At 39.2% G+C, this 18013-nt stretch overlaps 1 protein-coding gene across 3 annotated transcripts in view; it reads left to right on the forward strand.

Moving 5' to 3' along the window:
- The window catches only part of NECTIN3 (nectin cell adhesion molecule 3), a 62276-nt gene extending 53941 nt beyond the window's left edge, over positions 1 to 8335 (forward strand). For 2 of the 3 annotated variants that reach the window (XM_416630.8, XM_040650119.2), the window contains exons 8-9: positions 4465 to 4527; positions 5074 to 8335. In XM_416630.8, the coding sequence (XP_416630.5) occupies positions 4465 to 4527; positions 5074 to 5250 (240 nt within the window). In that variant the 3' untranslated portion in view covers positions 5251 to 8335. The remainder of the gene's footprint in view (positions 1 to 4464; positions 4528 to 5073) is intronic. The other variant, XM_004938289.5, reaches the window with a different exon arrangement.
- The last annotated feature ends 9678 nt before the right edge of the window (positions 8336 to 18013 follow it).

The following is an 18013-nucleotide window of genomic DNA, read 5'->3' on the forward strand; positions in this document are numbered from 1 at the left end:
GTGAGTATAAGTTAAGCTCAAAAGAACTTAATAAGAAGTGTTTATGCTAAATGTGAAAATAAGACTTGAATTGCTTGTTTAGAAGGTCATTACAGGTTTTATTTTTATAAACCTAAGGTTAAGAGGGAAAAGAAAAAATGGAATAACATTTAGATACTCTCTACCACTTGTAATATTTTAAATCTGTAGATGCTTAAAGAATGGGGTTCCATGGGACTTATATGGGCAAACGGTGTTTTCTGTAATGCGTGCAGTGTATTTGGTGAAGCACAGAAAAAGGACAAATAAGCATTTGTTACTAAAGTAGTAGAACTCTGCCTCCCAGATATTCTCAAATTAAAAGTATATAAAAATGCAGAAGATCTGAAGTGGTGTTTAACTTGAAAAGGTTTTCTAAGTTTAAGTTTAGGTTTTAGTTCAGCAGTTTCTGTTTGGAAGTTTCTTGTATCTTCCTCTTTAGAATAAAGTGTTCCTCTCCTTTTTTGTTCTTTGGTTATTTGTTTAGGGGTAAATCAAGCATTTTTAGACCTGGACTCTTTTTCTTAGTCCAAACTAACTTTCTCTGAACATTATGTTTGGGCTGCTCAGTGCTGTAACTAGTAACTGCATGGGAATTCTTCTTGACTTGGGTATGTACATAGCCTGCTCTGGACACAGTGCCTCTCATTTATTGCCATGGAAACTGGAACAGATAGAGCACAGTAACACTACTTGATAGAGCAAATTCTTCACTACAAAATACTATTCTTTCAACATAGACAGCACCATTAGCTATGCATTTTTGCTAGCAATGAACAAGAGCCTGTGTGCCTCTCCTGTCAAAATATGCACTAGCAGAGGTGACCCATTGTTGCCATTGTGGAAACACACCACCCTCCACCTCACTGTGCTCACATCCACTGTTTGGTCTCCATCAATGTTCAGCAAGTGCCAGTGAATGTCCTTGTGTGCTGTTTTTTCCACATGGAGGAATTCAGTGACACACCTTTGCTTCATGTGCACTTCCATGTCAGCTGCCATTTGGTCAGACTGCCCCTCTGCTGCCATCTGTCACACTGCAACAACATAGAATGGAATATTGGCAGGAATGTTCAGTGTCTACTGCCGTGTGGTTAACACCCACCTGTGATGTAATGGGCCAACATAATAACATAGGAGAGAGACATCCCTTTCAGAGCAGCTCTCATAGACAGGTGCTAAGAACAGAGAATTGTTTGACTTGAAGTTGTGAAGAGAAAACTGTATCCAACTAAGTAGTTTTTTATGAAGAGTACACAGTTACAGCCTCTTAGTATTTTGTTTTGAAACGAGCCCCTTTACAGAAAATAACTCTATATAATGTAATGCTTATTTGTTAGCCTTGATTATTTTTAATGATTCTGCTGCTCCCAATGCAATGCAGTTGCCATTGCCCTGTGGAGATAATTGCAGGCACCATATCTTTGTCAGCTGTTACTTTCTTTTTGTCATTTAATCCTATAATTACTAAGATTGTACTCTGGTTGTCCACAAAGTTTCAGTTTGAGTCATCTCTCTCTTTCAGGCCATTGACTACATAACCTCAAGCTACAGTTTGGTTGCCTTTGGCCTATAGCCTATTCCAAGTTCCAGTAATGTTTTTCAGCTGTTTGCCTGCTTGGTCCCCTTGAGGTTGCTGATGGCCGAGCAGTGGCGAAGCTGTGAAATGGACTAGTGACAGACTTGAACTAAAGCAAGTAGTCATAAGGTGCAGAGTTGTCTGTTTTCTGAATAAAAGCTATGTAGCTTTCAGTGACAGATTAGTTGAGTTACTATGAAGAAGTCTCCCTTTCCTTGTCTTCTTTACACCACATAGTAAGACTGCTGGAAGACATAATGATTATCTTTTCCAGAACAAACCCAGAGGTTAATAGAGGGTTGATTCTTTAGAAAGAAAGTGACTGCAAGAGTGAAATGAATGTTCATTGTGAGCTTTATGGAGTAAGGTTTAAATTTTGGAGTGGGGTGGAACAGTTTATTTGTTAAGTGCTGCTACTGGATCATGAGTCGCATGGTAGAAGTTACAAGGCTTAGCTTGGGTAAGACATCAAGAAAATCTAGATGCCTCTTGTTTCTTGCTGTATCTGTGCTGAATTGTTCAGATAAATTCATTCATATCTGCTTGAATCTAACAGTAGTCGCACTTCTGAGATGCAAGCAAATTTCCCCTTTAAATGCTGAGCACATCAGAAGTTATGCAAGGCACTTGAGCATTGTTTAGCATGATTGGTGCTTAAAACAAAATGAGTAATGACTGAAGAAAATGGTTGACCATTCTGAGAGGAAGTATAGAAGGGCGGGTGTTTTTCTCTTACAAAGAGATGAAGCATTGCACAGAATGAAAAAATCTGCTCTCTGCCTCTTGGTTAAGACAAAAAATATGTATTTGCAGAAATGTGCTTAAGAAAGCTTGCAAATAGAGAAATAAGATAGCACACTGTAGGAAAATAGCTTGCAGTCCAAGCAGGTTTTGAATAGCATCTCCACTAGCTGTTCAGGCAAGATATAGGTGATTGTACTTTAACCAAATGTCTGGAGGAGCTCTGGAAGTTCCCTTCTATCATAATTTTCTAGCTTGTTTTCAAGAGCATGCTGTATCACTGCCTGTAGTGCTGGTTTTCTAAGAATAGATGATACCAATAACTTGCTCTATATGTGCATATTAACCATACACTGTTAACTATAGATAATGAGCTAGCTACACTTAGCTTTTTCTTCAGATGTGTGGATGACTTTAAGCGTAGCTTCTTACGGACTATTTATGTAGTTCATTATGGTTTTAGTTGCCATTAATATGTAACGCATACGCTAAATAAACCACAATTATACCCTACTTGTAATATCAGCAGTAGAAATAATCGCCATCTGTTTCCAAAGCAGTATGACAACATATAGGAACTTATTAAAATAGCATTTTCCATCATTGTTATATCATCAGTCTTTAAGAGATTGTTATTTATCCCTTATTGAATATTCTAATGGACAGGTGTAAAATCTTTGTTTTAGCTTTTTTTTTTTTGTGCTTGTGTGACTTTACTGATACTTTTGTTCTCTGGCTGCTAGCAGGTACACTTAAATCACAATGAGGCTTATTCTGTTGGTAACATTTGTTGTTTGCTATGTATGTTGCATCTGAAAGTATCAAAACAAAACTAACACAAAGCCCCTAGTACATGCGTTAAGAGTTGTGTTATGAAATGTTATGAGATACAGGTAGGGCAGAGAGCAATAACTTTGCTATCAGGGAATCTCTATTTTCACTGATTATGTTGGAGAAAACCATTGGATAGGTCAGTAATTGTCCCAGGTCTTTGATCAGTAGATTGATGTAAGCTTTAAGACTGTTTTATTACTGTAGTATCTATGTGGTGCTGATGGGTTTGGGAACTTCAGTGTTAAGCTGTCTGTAAAACCTGTATTAATCTTGGTCATGATGCTGTTCTTCAACCAATGAAGGGCAGAACTGCAGAATTGATGTAAGCTACTTTTGAAAGTAGGATGAGTGAAATCAGTCCCAGTCAGTTGGGTATTGTTGTGGGTATTCTTCTGTTACAACATTACCAGTGTTCCAAAGGACTGGTGAGTTTAATTAAGCAGAGGGCACTTGAGTTAGAGAAGTTCTTACTGCTGAATATGGCTAGAGAGAAGGGATGCTATCTAGAGGGACCTGGACAGGCTTGAGATGTGCACTCATGCCACCTGATGAAGTTAAGCAAGGCCAAGTACAAGGTCCTGCACCTGGGTTGGGGCAATCCCAAGCACATAATAATTTGAAGACAGACTTTAAGGGACAGGTTTAGGCTTAGCAGAACAAGGTCATAGAAAAAGATACAGGCAGCATGGGCTGCCAGTGGGAAAACTAATCAGCAAAACCGACTTAAGTAGATGAGCTACAAATATATCTATGCTGCTTTAATCAACAAGGCAAAAAGCACTTTGATTTGTTTGGAATACTTCCACTAGAAATTTGTATTTTTCTGAAGAGAAGGCTCTACTTAGTTTCATCAAGTTCAGAAACAAATATGTTGTCCCCTCGACTTTCAGTAGTATACAGTTAAATTGCTTTTCTGTTAAATTCTTCTGTGTATTGTCAAACTCAGCATTTATCTATATAGCTGTGGAAACTTGTACTATGTTTTGAATTTCACTTTGACTTATCTTGTCTAAGATCAGTGTCATAAATTAAAGCTTTTTAATTTCTTCAACATGCTTGTATTGAAAGTAAAAATAAAATACGTGAAAATAACATTTCTAAACTGACAATAGCATTTTGCTTCCTAACAGAGATGAGTTGGTAAGAACTATTTTAAAAGGTGATCAGTTAAGACACTTTGCAGCACAGAATGCATTTTGTGATGAGTAGTGTTTTTGTGTAAAATGAATCTGTTCTACAGTGGTGAGTCTTGACTTGCTTCCACTATAACTTGTGTTTTTTTTTTTCTTCAGAAAGAACATCTTGCTTTGCAAAGTCAGTATGGAGAGAAAGATACTGGAAACTTGCAGCACGTGGTAACTATTCAGATAGCTTGAATTCTTAATCAAAGCCTTGATTTCATCATGTTTCTTAAAATAAGGGTATGAAGATATTTCCTGCTAGGAAAAACAAAATATTTGGCCATCCTAGTCAGTAACTATTGGGTAAGTGGATCTGCTATCCCTTCAGTGGAATGAGTCAGTATCACTTCAATATCCTGTTTGTCCTAGTTTTGCTGACTAATTCAAATGCATAAATACTAGAACTTCCAAGTTCTTCTTTGAGGGATAGAACATAACAAAATACAGGAATGCTTGACAGATGCTTTCATAATTCTGCATTTTGGGTTAGAGTTAGAATTTATAATGTCCTTTGAAATAGATATTTTGACATCAACTAAATAGTTGTTAACATTTTTGTCATCTAACAGTCTTGGTGGTAGGAGTTCTTAAGTTCATGTTTCTGGATTTTTAGGATTATTTTGGAGATTATACTCTTCATTTTCATTAAAACTAACAACATTAGGTACTGTGGGTTCTATGCATGAACTATAAAACTGATTACTTCTTGTGTGTACTTAGAAAGCTGTGAATGAAAGGCAACTTATCTGCGAGGCTGAAGAGCTACAGGAACAACAGTGTCTTCAGCATATGTACCCTGTTTATCAGCAGACATACTACAAAAATTGGAGCAGCAGACACCCTCAAAACTCTGGACCTGGGAGAGTCTACATCAATCCAAGGGAGCACTATGTATGATTATGTATACTGATACTAACTTTAAGATGTGAGGTTTTGCATATTTACTGACCATAGGACCAATGAGTCTTCTTGGCTTACGTTTATAAAACAATTGCTCTTTTTTTTTCCTATGGGAAGAAATTGCATGGCAGTTCTGTATAAGTAAACCCTATGGAATTTGTGACTTAAATTTGCTTCTAGCATTTCGTATGTATTTTTGTAGTTACAACACAATGTCAACCTGCCAAAAGAGGAAAGAGCCATCTGGCTTTATTATTTATCCTTTATAGGCTTAAGAAGTATAATTTACAGTTCAGTTAGTTGACAGACAACAAAATGTGCTGCCCTTGTTATGTATTATTCCATAGGGAATATTTTCCCTCTAAATGGATATTTTGAAATTACTGACTTTTACATAAGTAAGGTAAATACTGTCAAGGGAATTGGATCCCTGGTGACATGAGTAGTCTCAGGCTGTGAATCAACTCCTTTGCCTCTTAGAAAACTTGAGATAATTACCATTTTGACTAGCCTTAGCAACTGGTTTTTCCACTGCCTCTACCTCTCTGAGTCAAATGAGCAACTAAACTACCTCTCAAGTACTAAATTACTGTTCTATAACATGTTAGGTATCTTCTCACTTTGTAAAAATAGATGTAATTTCCTTACATCAGAAGATTTTTCTCCTTTTTATTTGGATCTTGGCTATGAGTTGATGTACTTTGTTATAGTTTCAGGTAGGTCTATATGAAGTTTATTTGCTGGGCAAGGATTAGTACACAGATAAAACTATCTGAAAGTGTCTTGCGTTGAAGTGCATCTTAACTACAAATTATTATTTAGCCTTCTTCCTCAGTGAAGCGTTGCAGTTTCTTCGTGCTTGGCGATAAATACATTTTATGCTCTTTGTGGTAAAACTGCTACTATGAGGCATTCTCACATCTTAGCAAGATAAGGAAAGATTTAGTAGTCTTCAAGTTTTCAGCACCGTTTTCTAATCTTGGCCAGTACTATGAAATAACTGCTGAATGTCCTGATGCTTCCACTGCTAACATTATTCCAGATAAATTTTTATCAGAGTGGGTAATGGTTGAGAAAACTTGCTCAGGATCTTCTTAAAGGAAAAAAAAAAAAACAACAAAACAAAAAACTTTCAGTAAAATAAATATTCTGCAAGTAAAAAAAGTGTATATTTGTATTAACGCCAAAATGAGCTTGTGGGACTTCTTAATTCTTGCTGTCTTAAAATACTTCACAATGCTGACTGGGATTTCTTGCAGAAACTAGTACATAAGTACAGAAGAATGATTTTCAGATTACTTTAAGACAGAACATTAGGTATGTCTTTTTCTGAACTACCTGTTGTAACACATTAAACATTGCTTCTGTAATATTGGTGTTTTTTTCTCAAAGGTGTCCGAAATTTTTAAGACAGGAAAGAGTCACCATTGTAGAAGCAATAGAATTGAAAGCTGGTAGGCATAGTTAAATGTGCTGCAAGCAGAATGCTTTTACGAAACTTGTGTTCATCTCCATTATAGTGAAGTTAATGACATCACTAATTACAATAGGGTTAGGTAAATATGTCTAGTTTGTTACAGGTAACAGCTAGAAGCTTCATAGCTTAGGTGTTCACGTTCATTCTTAAGCAGCTTGCTTTTGCATAAGTTGCTCCAAAAGTAATGTTTCCTATTTATCTCCATGGAAACTAAGACAGATAAAAAGAGCAGAACAACACTATTTGATAAAGCAAACTCTCAGCTACAAAACACTTGTCAGCAGTCATCACCATTAGCTAATTAGCATGGATGAGCTAATGGATGAGCTAATGGAGGCACTCTTCATTTCATGGTGTGACAGCTGTGCTCGTCTGGAATGTGGCTTGTCTTTCATGTTGTTGTTGCCACTGAAGAAACATATCACCCTCCACCTCGCTGTGCTCACATGCACTGTTTGGTCTCCATTAAATGTTCAGCAAGCGTCAATGAATGTGAGTGGGTGCCATTTTTTCTGCATGGAAGAATTCAGTGACAAACCTCTACTTTATACGAACTTCCATGTCAGATGCCATTTTGTTAGACTGCCCCTCTGCGGCCATACCACCAACATCTGCCTCTGATGTCATGGGTCAACATAATAAAACAGGAGGCATTATTTTGGTGCAGCCTTCACGTATGGTGTAGTTTAAGTTGATAGCTAAAAGAGTAGCAGAGCAAAATGTTGGTAAAGATCCTGTTTGGGAGCTTTTTTGAACCACCAAAAACTTGTTCTTATGGACTAATGAGCATGTTCATTTAAATTCTGAACAATAGTTCTTAACTTGAAACCTGTGTTTGAGACCCAAATAAGGTCTTGTGCATCCACAAACTTTTCCAGTGTCTGTTTGCTTTTGATAATTAGGCAAATATCACTGAGTAAAACTTTATGTGAAAATATTTTGAATAGCCATTACAGGTGGTTCAAAACTTGTATTGTAGTAATGCTTTCACTAAATGTGTTAGCTCAATATGATGCTCAGTAGCTGATAACTTCCTGTTATGTTGACAGACTGGGATTCAGAACTTACACTTTATTTCTTCTTTGCAAATATTTTGTTATGAAGAGTTTGAAACAGGGGGGTGAGGGGGAGAATAATGTTATCAACAAAACTTTTTATTTTTGAAAAGGATACTAAGGATGTGAGAGTATTCTTAAGGAAGATGTAGTCCACCTGTGTTGCTCAAGTTATGTGGGGGGTCTGGGTGGGGGAACCTATAGAAAGTCTTGCAAGCTGCCTGTTAGCGTGTATTTTTCCCTAAAGTAGTCAGGAAAATACATTACTGTGGTTATTATCTGTGAGGACTTGTTTGTAATCTATTCAGGGATGTTTAGAATAAGTTTTCTTGCCTACGGTCTTGTGCATGGCTAGATGTTGTGGGGTGGAGATTTTGCATAGAGTTCTCTAAGTATGAGAGTATATGATAGGTAGGGTTTTGCACAGAAGTTGCACACTTAGAAGTGAGTTTCTGCCTTTTTAAGGTCTAGAAAATATCTTATTTTTGTACATATTCAAATGTTTGTATTTTGGATTATGGCTTAAATAAAAAAAATATACAAAATAAAAGCTTTTGTTGTTTGGATTTAAGATTAAGGTATTAAAAATGCAGCCAGTTTCTTGGCATGATATGTTTCTTCATCTCTGGTTGTGTAGTTGAATCTTATGACTTTTTTCTAGCAGTACCACTTGTGAATATCAGTGATGATGGAGTCTGAAATGGAATGCTCAGTCAACATTTGTTTTATTTAACAGGAGCACTCATGTAAACTCAACTTTGATCCTCAAGTCTTTTTAGAGAGCTTTGTATTCTCTATACATCTGTGCATTTAACAGTTGTATTTGTTGCATGCATTTAAGTGTGATAATTTATGAGCATGTAAATCACTTAATGATTCTTGATTGAGTGCATGATAACCACTGCCTTTGGGATGACAGTTGATTTGGACTTAATTGCATTCCTGCTATTTTCTGAAGATGCCATAATGTTTTGTATCACTGTGAAAGAAAGTGGGAGGAAAAAAACCCACACAGCTGACCAAGTAGGAAGCTGATAGAAGCTTCCACACAAGTGTCGAAAGCCCAGTCTGACGCTATCACCTGAGGTGCTGCTGCTCCTTACTGGAGGAATGGGGTGAGGTTAGAGTAGTAATTGTTGAGAACTGTGTGTCTGGGTAGTGCTTGCTCTCTCAGGGTTGTTTTAGTGCTATTAAAGAGCTTGTTTGTTGCTCTGATTCGCATAAGTAAATAATTAAAATATGAACAGACTCTCTTCATTAGGTATTATTGAAACCTTTCAAATAATTGCTTTAATTACAGAGTGTTCCCATAAGGTAACAGAACATGCCTTCTGTTCTTTTTTTCCTATGTGCTGGCCTCTAATACCAGAATAACTACATACTTGTTTAAGTGCAGGTGAGTGAAAACTTATGGATATTTATACAGACACATGAAAAAGGACCAGCCTTTCTGTAATGCTGGAATTTCAAAAAGTTAGTATCTGAAGAGAGCTGGTCAAGGGATAAAAGATGGAATTCAGCTTAATACATTCTTTATTACAATTTAATATGTTGTTTAACTCTGTATGCTTGATACCCTAACAGTGATGATGTTCATCTTCTAGCTAGTCCCCTGTCTTAAATCTCTGATGGACATGAAGCTACCAGGAACACCTTTTTGTTTTTGCCTGATTCGTTCTGCTGTTATTAAAATGCTTTTTTTGTTCATAAAATGTGAAGCAAACACATACGGCTACTTGCTCTACCAATAATATTATTTCATCTTCAGTTGAAACAATAAATATTAAGACAATGTCTTTCTAGTAGGACTGAATGGTTAAAGAAAGCTGAAGGCTACTGACAGGTAAGTGGTCACTACTAATAGCCTCATTGGGTCTGTGGTTCTGATATAAGTGTTGAGTGGTGTTCAATTTGTACAGTTGGTTACAGCATACACTGAGTAATAAAAAAAAGTTATGCCTGGTGTGATGTCTTGGCAGCTGTATCCTTTCAAGTGATTTTTCATGTCCTTAAGAATAACTTCTCCCTCCTTTTGGTTGTTTGCTACTTGAGAGAACACTGTGTGTACTGTGACGTTGATTGGGACAGAAGAAATGGAAACACTCCATTTCCTGAGCTGTGACCCTTTGAAAGAAGATAAATGAAATTGTAATGTGCCTGGAAGCAATTTGACATTGTTCTGAAGGAACCTAGGCTTCCTTTTAGCCTTTGTGAAGTCTGAAGATGCATGGTTGTTTAATTGTTAAGTGAAGCATTGTTGCATCTCAGTCAAGCTCCTGTTCAAATCCCGCATATCAGATAACAAGAAAAAAATATCCTGGAAGGGGAACAGATTTGTTCTTTGTCTATATTGTTACACATGTTTATCCTTTAACAGTTGTCTCAAATGTATTTCAGCTGTGCTATTTTGTAATAAGCTGGACATTTTTCTGAGTTTTGTTTCACCGGATTTTTGGTACTAAATGATGGTCATAGTCTAGACAGAGAATAGTTGTCGTCTTAATCATACATCTGTTGATAGTTCCACTTCTCTCCATTTACTGTTGTGTGACACAAAGCATAGCAGTATTAGGATGCGCAGGTGAACTTAAGAAAAAGTGTCTTTTGAAGAAAGTCTTTTGCATCAGAATGGGGGTACCTCCAGCAGCTGAAAATACTGCAGCAATCTTTGCAATTAGTCTACAGATCTAGTTTCCTGGACCTCTGTAACTATATGCAGTGGAAGCTTCAAAGATCCTTTTCTTACTGTAAAGTGTTGCTGGGAGTTAATGGTTGTGTGCAAAGTTCCAGCTTTAAAAATAAATGAAATGAACAGGTGAGGAGAATTTGGTTTAATTCTTAATACTGTAATAGTACTGGTTGTCATTAAAGGCATTTTTAGAATTAGAAAGAACTCAAATGTAGGAAGAAACCCTCCTAATGACCAAGTTCACAGGCTTTTAAATTATATGAATAACTTAAAATGGGAGGAATAACTGGTGATAATCTAGTCTAACTATCCTTTCGAGTTAGAGCAGGCATCAGGATTGCATCAGGTTGCTCAGAGCCTTATTCAGTAGAACTTGGAGCAATTGCAAGGATGGCAGTTTTACAGGCTCTGTACAACCTGTTCTGGTGTTTGACTGCTTTCATAGCAGAAAAGAGTTCCTTCTTAAATGTACTGAGAATTTCACTTGTAGCTTTCGTTGCTTCTCATACAATGCAAAACCGCCTACGTAAGGATTTAATCTGTCGTTTCTATAACTGACCCCCGAGGTAGCTTTCCACCTGAACAGCCCCAGGCCCTCAGCTGTTCCCTGTACATTGCATGCTCCAGCCCCTGACCTCTGTGGCTCTCCTTGGGAATCACTCCTGTTGAGCCACCTTCCTCTTGTACTGGGACTGCTAAGGCGTGCAGTGAGGCTTCACAGATTACAAAGGGAAGTAATTTCTTTTGACCTGCTGGTTGCAGTCTTTCTAACACTGCCCAGTGGGCAGTTAGTCTTCACTGCTGCAAGGGCATGCTGCTGGCTCATACTTGGGTTGTTACTCATCAGCACTCCTGCATACTTTTCTGTAGAGGCCAACTTCATCGTAGTTCATGTATTTTGTGAAGATATGGCTCGAGTTAAATTTCTGTAGTTGAGGAGTGAAATCCTACCGTGTACTCAGTTTAATACATCTGTGCTCTGCACATAGTTAAGATAAGTAGTTGTCACTGGACTCAGACCTTGATTTAAATAAGTCTCTCATATGAAGTGGAAAACTTGATCACGTTTCTCCGTGAGTTCCATGTAAGGACAGAATCACTCCAGTGAGTCGTCATATATTCTGTAACAAAGACTAACTTTTAGTAATGATACTGATTTAAGAATCTAACTGCTCACTTGTTTTTATCAGTGGCTTGTATTGGGTAATGAATCTGTAACTGATGCTACTTAGAGGACTGACATCTTCAGTTTTCAGGAAGATGTTCCTAAGTAGATGTGTACAATTCAATCCTGGTGTCTGCCTGACTTTTGTGTTTGGAACTAGAAGGGAAAAGTGTTAGTAAGATACAGCAGTCTGTTATAATGAATTCTGTCCGGTGTCTTGCAATTGTCCTTTTCTGTTGGAAGAATTTGATGTCATCTGTATTGGATTAAAGCGTGGATGGATTTTTGCCCTCTGAATCAATGGAGCACTCAGATTTAGGGCTCGTGGAAAAGGAAGTCATAATGAGGGCCGAGGGTTCTAACTGTGAGAAGAAGATACTGCTTACTGTTTGTCAGGATGTAGACCAGTTCTTCATATATGGCAAGTCTAATTAAAATAAACGCAAAACAATTTGAAACTGTGTTCTACACACAGACCATGTCACTTTCTTCTCGCCTTCCTCTCAAGAAAACAACCCCAGATGGTAGCATGATAGGATTTGCTAACAAATAATGAGTTGTTGGCTTCAGAAAGAATTAAAGGAGGGGGGAAGCATGGTCTGCTTCAGAACAGGGTAATTTTAAACTGTTATTCTGTTAGCTGTTGATCTGTCCTGCAGTTTCTGAAAATAGAAGACTTTGTCTTTCCTTGTAAGTCACAACTGCAGAACAAAGTTCCTAAGTGCCATTTGCTTCTAGGAGTTAGCAGCTCAGTACAGTCTGATAGAGAAGCTTCCGCCACATTTGTAATGCTAATTGTGGAAAACAGCAGTTGCCAGACTTTACTAGGGCTGCCTAAAATTGGCAGTGCAAACAAGCTTGTAAACGTGGTGGACGGTGAAAGATGACAATTAGTTATATATCAGCCATTAGATATCCTAATGTCCAACAGACTCATTTCTACTAGAAACTCAACTTAGGTAACATTTATGAAACTGATGAAAAATGCTGCCTGACTTGACAGCAGCAAATTAAAGCTGCTGAATGGCCTAAGCTGTAAATGAAATTGGAGGACGGAAGACTTTTTTGCATTAGATTTGTTGAATGCTGCTCTACATGTCTGCCTCACGTCTTATGGAGTTCTTGCTTTCAACTTCTGAATGTTTTTGTCTGCTTCTACGTTATTTTGACTGTAGAAAATGTATGGTCACTACTTACCTACATCTGTGCCAGAGAGTTAAAATGCGTTCATATTCTATTTTAAGTAAGATAGGTAATAGGCTGCTGAAAAGCCTAGGGGGCTGTTTCCATGTTTTAACAGTGCTTAAATTCTGAAACTTAGGTGGGTGCATGTAAAATGTCACACTGAAATCTGCTGGGACATCTGGAGTACTTGAGAACTTCAGTGTTAGACTGGAAGTGCATCTCAGGCTATGAAAATAAGTTACCCTGCTGTCACAGCTCGTTGCTCTTATATTCACCTTAACAGGCTGACATTGCTTCATCTGTGAAGCTGTGCTTTAGTGCTCACTGCTCTAAATGGAAGACTCAATGCTTGAAAGTTCTGCTGGCTAGGGATCTCTGATTTCCATTATACAGGTAAATTTGGTAAATCCATATTACTTAATTTTATGATTAATTTGTTGTCAGTTTGAAGCTTTCCTGGAGTCACTGTTATCCTTTCAGTGCACCTACAACATCTGTTTTCTTTCTTGCCCTACGCTGTGCTGGATTAATGTTGAGCTCTTTGATAATGCCTAACTTTTGAATGTAACCACCTTAAGAGATGCGTAGCTCCTGACCCTTCCTCTCCTTCTTTGTCCTGAGCGTTGCTTGGGTTTTCAAATCTCTTACTGAATACCCCCCATCAAATCTCACACTCAACATCTATACTTAAGCTAGTAGTGTTGCTTATTAAAAATGTAGAGTTGCTTCTTCAGTCCGTTCAAATGTGTGGGAAACGATGTGGTTCCTTAGCTTCATGTGGTTCTTTTGTAATGCATGGTGCATTGTACATGTTTCTAGTGGCTGGCAGAATAATTAACCTGGCTTTAACTACTTGAAATGCTGTATTTCTTGGATAAGGTTGCATAGTATGAACACTGAGACTTCAGGATGGAATTAATTCCATCGGAGTGACCAGGAAGTCCTGCAGAGAAGTAATCTATTGCACTTGAAATCTTACCAATTATTAGTACCTTGAAATCTGCTAGTTGAACAGAACACCTCAAATTTAAGTCAGGTGTTGCTGGAGGTGTAATTGCCTGTATTTTCCTACCTGACAGCTTCGTGGTGTGTATTAGTGGCTTGTGCTGTTCTTAAAAGCCTGATTATTTTTGCCTGAAATAAATACTTTGTGCTTTACCAACAACAGGGATGTGAAACTAGTAATTCTAATAGGCTTTGGATGAGAGCAAAATAGGATGTGGCAAACCAGAATCCTATTGTACTGTAACTCACTAGGTCATTGTGCACTGTTAAATGTGCAGCTAAAATGAGTTTTCCCTTTTATCTATGCTGGCATTCTGTATGTTATAGGTAGAGTGAATAGCAGTGATTATCCAGACCTGTGGGTTTCAGGGACAGAGGAGCTGTGTGTAGGTGCTGTCAGAGCACTGCTGTGATCTAAGTTCGCCCTGAATTTGTTGGACTTTGACTCTTTCCACTGCTACAGGGCCACCAGGTTCTGCTCATGTCTTCTGAATTGTAAAATGGTTTGGGTTGAAAGGGGCCCCTTAAGAGCTTCTGGTTCCAACCCTCTGCTATAGTCAGGGATACCTTCCATTAGACCAGGTTGCTCAAAGCCCCATCCAGCCTGGCCTTCAATGCCTTCGGTGGGGGGTGGGGCGCAGGCATCTGCAAACCCAAACCCTCTTGGCAACCTGTTCTAGTGTCTCACCACCCTCACAGTAAAGAATTTCTTTCTAAAGTCTAGACTAAGTCTACCTGCTTTCAGTTTAAAACCATTTCTCCTCATCCTGTTGCTCCATGCCCTTATTAAAAGTCCCCGGCTTTCCTGTAGGCCCCCTTCAGGTACTGCTATGATGTCCCTGTGGTGCCTTCTCCAGGCTGAAGAGCCCCTACTCCCTCATCCTGTCTTCATAGTGGATGTGATTCAACCCTCTGAACATCCTCATGGTCCTCCTTTGGACGTACTCCAACAGCTCATATCCTTCTTGTGTTTTGAGCCCCAGAACTAGATGCAGTACTCCAAGTGGGGTCTCATGAGAGCAGGGTAGAAGGGCAGAATTGCCTTCCTTGACCTGCTGGTTTCACTTCTCTTGATGCAACCCAAGATATGGCTGTCCTTCTGGGCTTCAAGCGTACGTTGCCGGCTCAGGTTGAATCTTGCAACAAGCAACCCTTCAAAATCCTTTTCCTCAGGGTTGTTCTCAAGCCATTATCCGCCCAGCCTCTGTGTGTGCTTGGGATTGCCCTGACTCAAGTTCAGGACTTGGCCTTGTTGCACTTCATGAGGTTGTAATGGAGCCACCTCCCAAGCCAGTCCAGGTCCCTCTGGTCACCTGTGCTCTCTCTGCTTCTACTATGAAAGACCTGTAGGATTGATAATGGAAAGTGTTCAGAAATCCAAAGGCTTTTTTTCTGGTAGAGATGTGTTTTGGACAAATAATAAGGTACTCACTAGATATGAAAGAATTCACCGTCCTTATCTTGGTGGGGAGAAAACAAGGTTTTGGTCACTGCTCCTAAAACAGACTGAGCAAGTGCTACGAATTCCCATGTTGAAACATCTGCGTACAATAGAAGTGCAATAGGAGTTTGAAGGTGGTGATTTAGGATTGTTTTTGGTGTTAAGTATCCTTACTTGATTTGCTGACCGTCCTGGGTTTTTGTCATCTTAGAAAATAGCAATGTGTGCAACGTGTCCTTGATTCTTTAAAGAATGAGAAAGCACGGCCAACGTAAAACTTGAATCATTAAAAACTCTTTCCAGCTCAGGTTTGGTAGTGGTAGTTCTGCCTGGTTTTGCTGTGTCACTTAATGTTTTGTGGCTGTTCTAGCATCTGCTGCTAAGCACGACTTTCGCAGCTCAGAGGTGTCCGCATTTCATTGCTGGGTAAGTTATTAGATATCTCGAATGCATTTCACAAAATGTACAGAAGGTCTTAGGATCTTCCAATATTAGAAAACAATCTAAGGCATAGATGCTGCTATTTCTTATTACTATGGAGTAGGAGGTGTCAGAGGCGTGATTAAACCAGGCAACGGGGAAGCTTAAAAACAAACAAATCCTGTTGTAACACGGTGAGGAATAAATGCTGCCTTCGTAGTAGCCCAGATCTGATTAAATGAGGATGGACCCTGGGTTGCTATAAAGCCCGTGCTGTTTATTTCAGCTGTTTTTTCTAGTATGTTTGAGATGAGCCAACAGATGACTAATCAGCTACAAGCCCCCTGCACAACGGCCACCTAAGCACTGGTCAGTGCAAATTCCAGCAGTTGCTGAAGCACAGCAGAAGTTAGGCAAACAGCTAATGTCTCTTAAAATTTGCAGCTTGAGTGCTCTCATTGCTGCTGTTGCCAGATAATTTGAAATCTGATGGTTTGTGGGTTTCTTCTCTTTGTGGAACTAAGCTACATAAATCAATGTTGCCATGGAGAAGTGCCCTGTAATCGTGAAGGGCAGACGATGAACTAATTAATTGTAGAAATCCAACTGCAACACTGATAATACCCCTGGGATATAAAGCAGTTACCATTAAATTCAAACAGGCATTTTTAGGGAGCCGGGATTTCCTTGAATAAAATGTAGTGCTGACCGATCAGCTGTGACAAGTGAAAGTTAATGTAACAATGGATGTAACCGAGAATGCATGTGCCTGGCTAGATATGAATGACCAGCCACTCTGGATTTCTGCTGCCTCTTGTACAGATGGTAGAATAGGCAAGTGAGGAAAAGGTTCAGTTATGCCCAGAAACGTGCATGTACTTGGCTCACAAGCCATTTAGCAGAAGATATGTAAGAAATGTTACTTGTTTGATACCTTATTAGTCTGGATATGGTACCTTAATGAAACTAACTTGCTGATTGCCCTGTGACTTTCTATGCATCTCCCTCTTATCTTTCACGTTTACCCTATTTACTTTGGCTATAAGAGTCCTTAGTCCCGTCTTCCAGCTCTAAGCCACTTCAGGAAGTGCAGTAGTATTAAGTAGCAGCCTTTAACATGTTTAAATAAGGGCGCTCCTTTAATAGAAACGATTGAAAACTGTTTCCAAAATTCATGAAGAATTTAATCTGTGAGACTGCATATGAAGCATGAATTCTAAAGATATTATGTCTGGCTAACATGAAGCCACTGATGAGCATCATACCAAGAGCACAGCAGAAATCTCAAAAGGCTTAGAGACAGGGGACATGAAGTTGTTTTGGCTTTGAAAACCAAGCTGTAGTTGTTCAGGAGAGCAATTAAGCATGCAAGGCATCCTGCCTTGTGCTGTGGTAGCTGAGGGAAGAGGAAGATGGGCAGTGCTGCAAACAGCACATCAGTAGTGTGTCAGAGAGGACTTGGGATGCCCTTTTGGTGTACTCCGCAACTCAGAACATGTAAGCTCATCAGTCAGCACCAAAAAGGGCAGAGAGCATTTCTTACATTGTACTCAGAAATGCCTCTTAAAAAAGCACAGGGATCTGTCCTTACTGGATATAAGCCTCAATAGGCACGTGCTATGCTTGCTCAGGTCTGCTCAAATGCCCTGTGCCTACACCCCTCAGTAAGAGGTGCATCAATTATTCTATAGTTACTTGGGCCAGGATTTGTAGCCTGGAAGAACCTGGAAAACAAGCATCCAGGCTCATTTTTGAATAATAGAGTATTCCCACTAATCAGGAATCTAAGAAGTCCTTCACAGTGTCAAGGAGGACACTAGTAACACTCTTTCGAGTGCTGGGCAAATTGGAAGTTTACCCAGACTTGCCAAGGATGCATTTCTGCAGCTGCTTAAGCTTGATTTCCAATTTCAGAAGTGAATTTGTAGAAGCCTGATGAGATCTGCCTGACCTCCAGCTGTGTTTGTTGCTACAGAGTTGACCTGCCTCAGTTTTCTGATGGTGCCCAGAAGTAAAACAGGTCCCTACTTGAGTGGGTGTGGCAGTGTTGCTGCTCTCCTTGGGCAGGTAGTAGGGAAGGGAAGCTGTGTGTGCATTGAGATGTTCTCTACCTTGGACCTGCAGAGGATGCTGGTATGGACAGCACCTGGGCCTTGGAGGAGGATATCTTCCTGGTGAGCATCTTGAGCAGGTGCCTTTACTAGACTATGACTGTGAGGCAAGTGTTTAATAGGAAGGGCAGGCTGCTGTGTTTAGCACTGGTAAGCTTCAGCTGGGAACTCAGTATTGTGTGCATGTGGGCTGACTGACCTAAATGAACCTG

The sequence above is a fragment of the Gallus gallus genome, chromosome 1, assembly GCF_016699485.2.
Source record: "Gallus gallus isolate bGalGal1 chromosome 1, bGalGal1.mat.broiler.GRCg7b, whole genome shotgun sequence".
Lineage (NCBI taxonomy): Eukaryota > Metazoa > Chordata > Aves > Galliformes > Phasianidae > Gallus > Gallus gallus.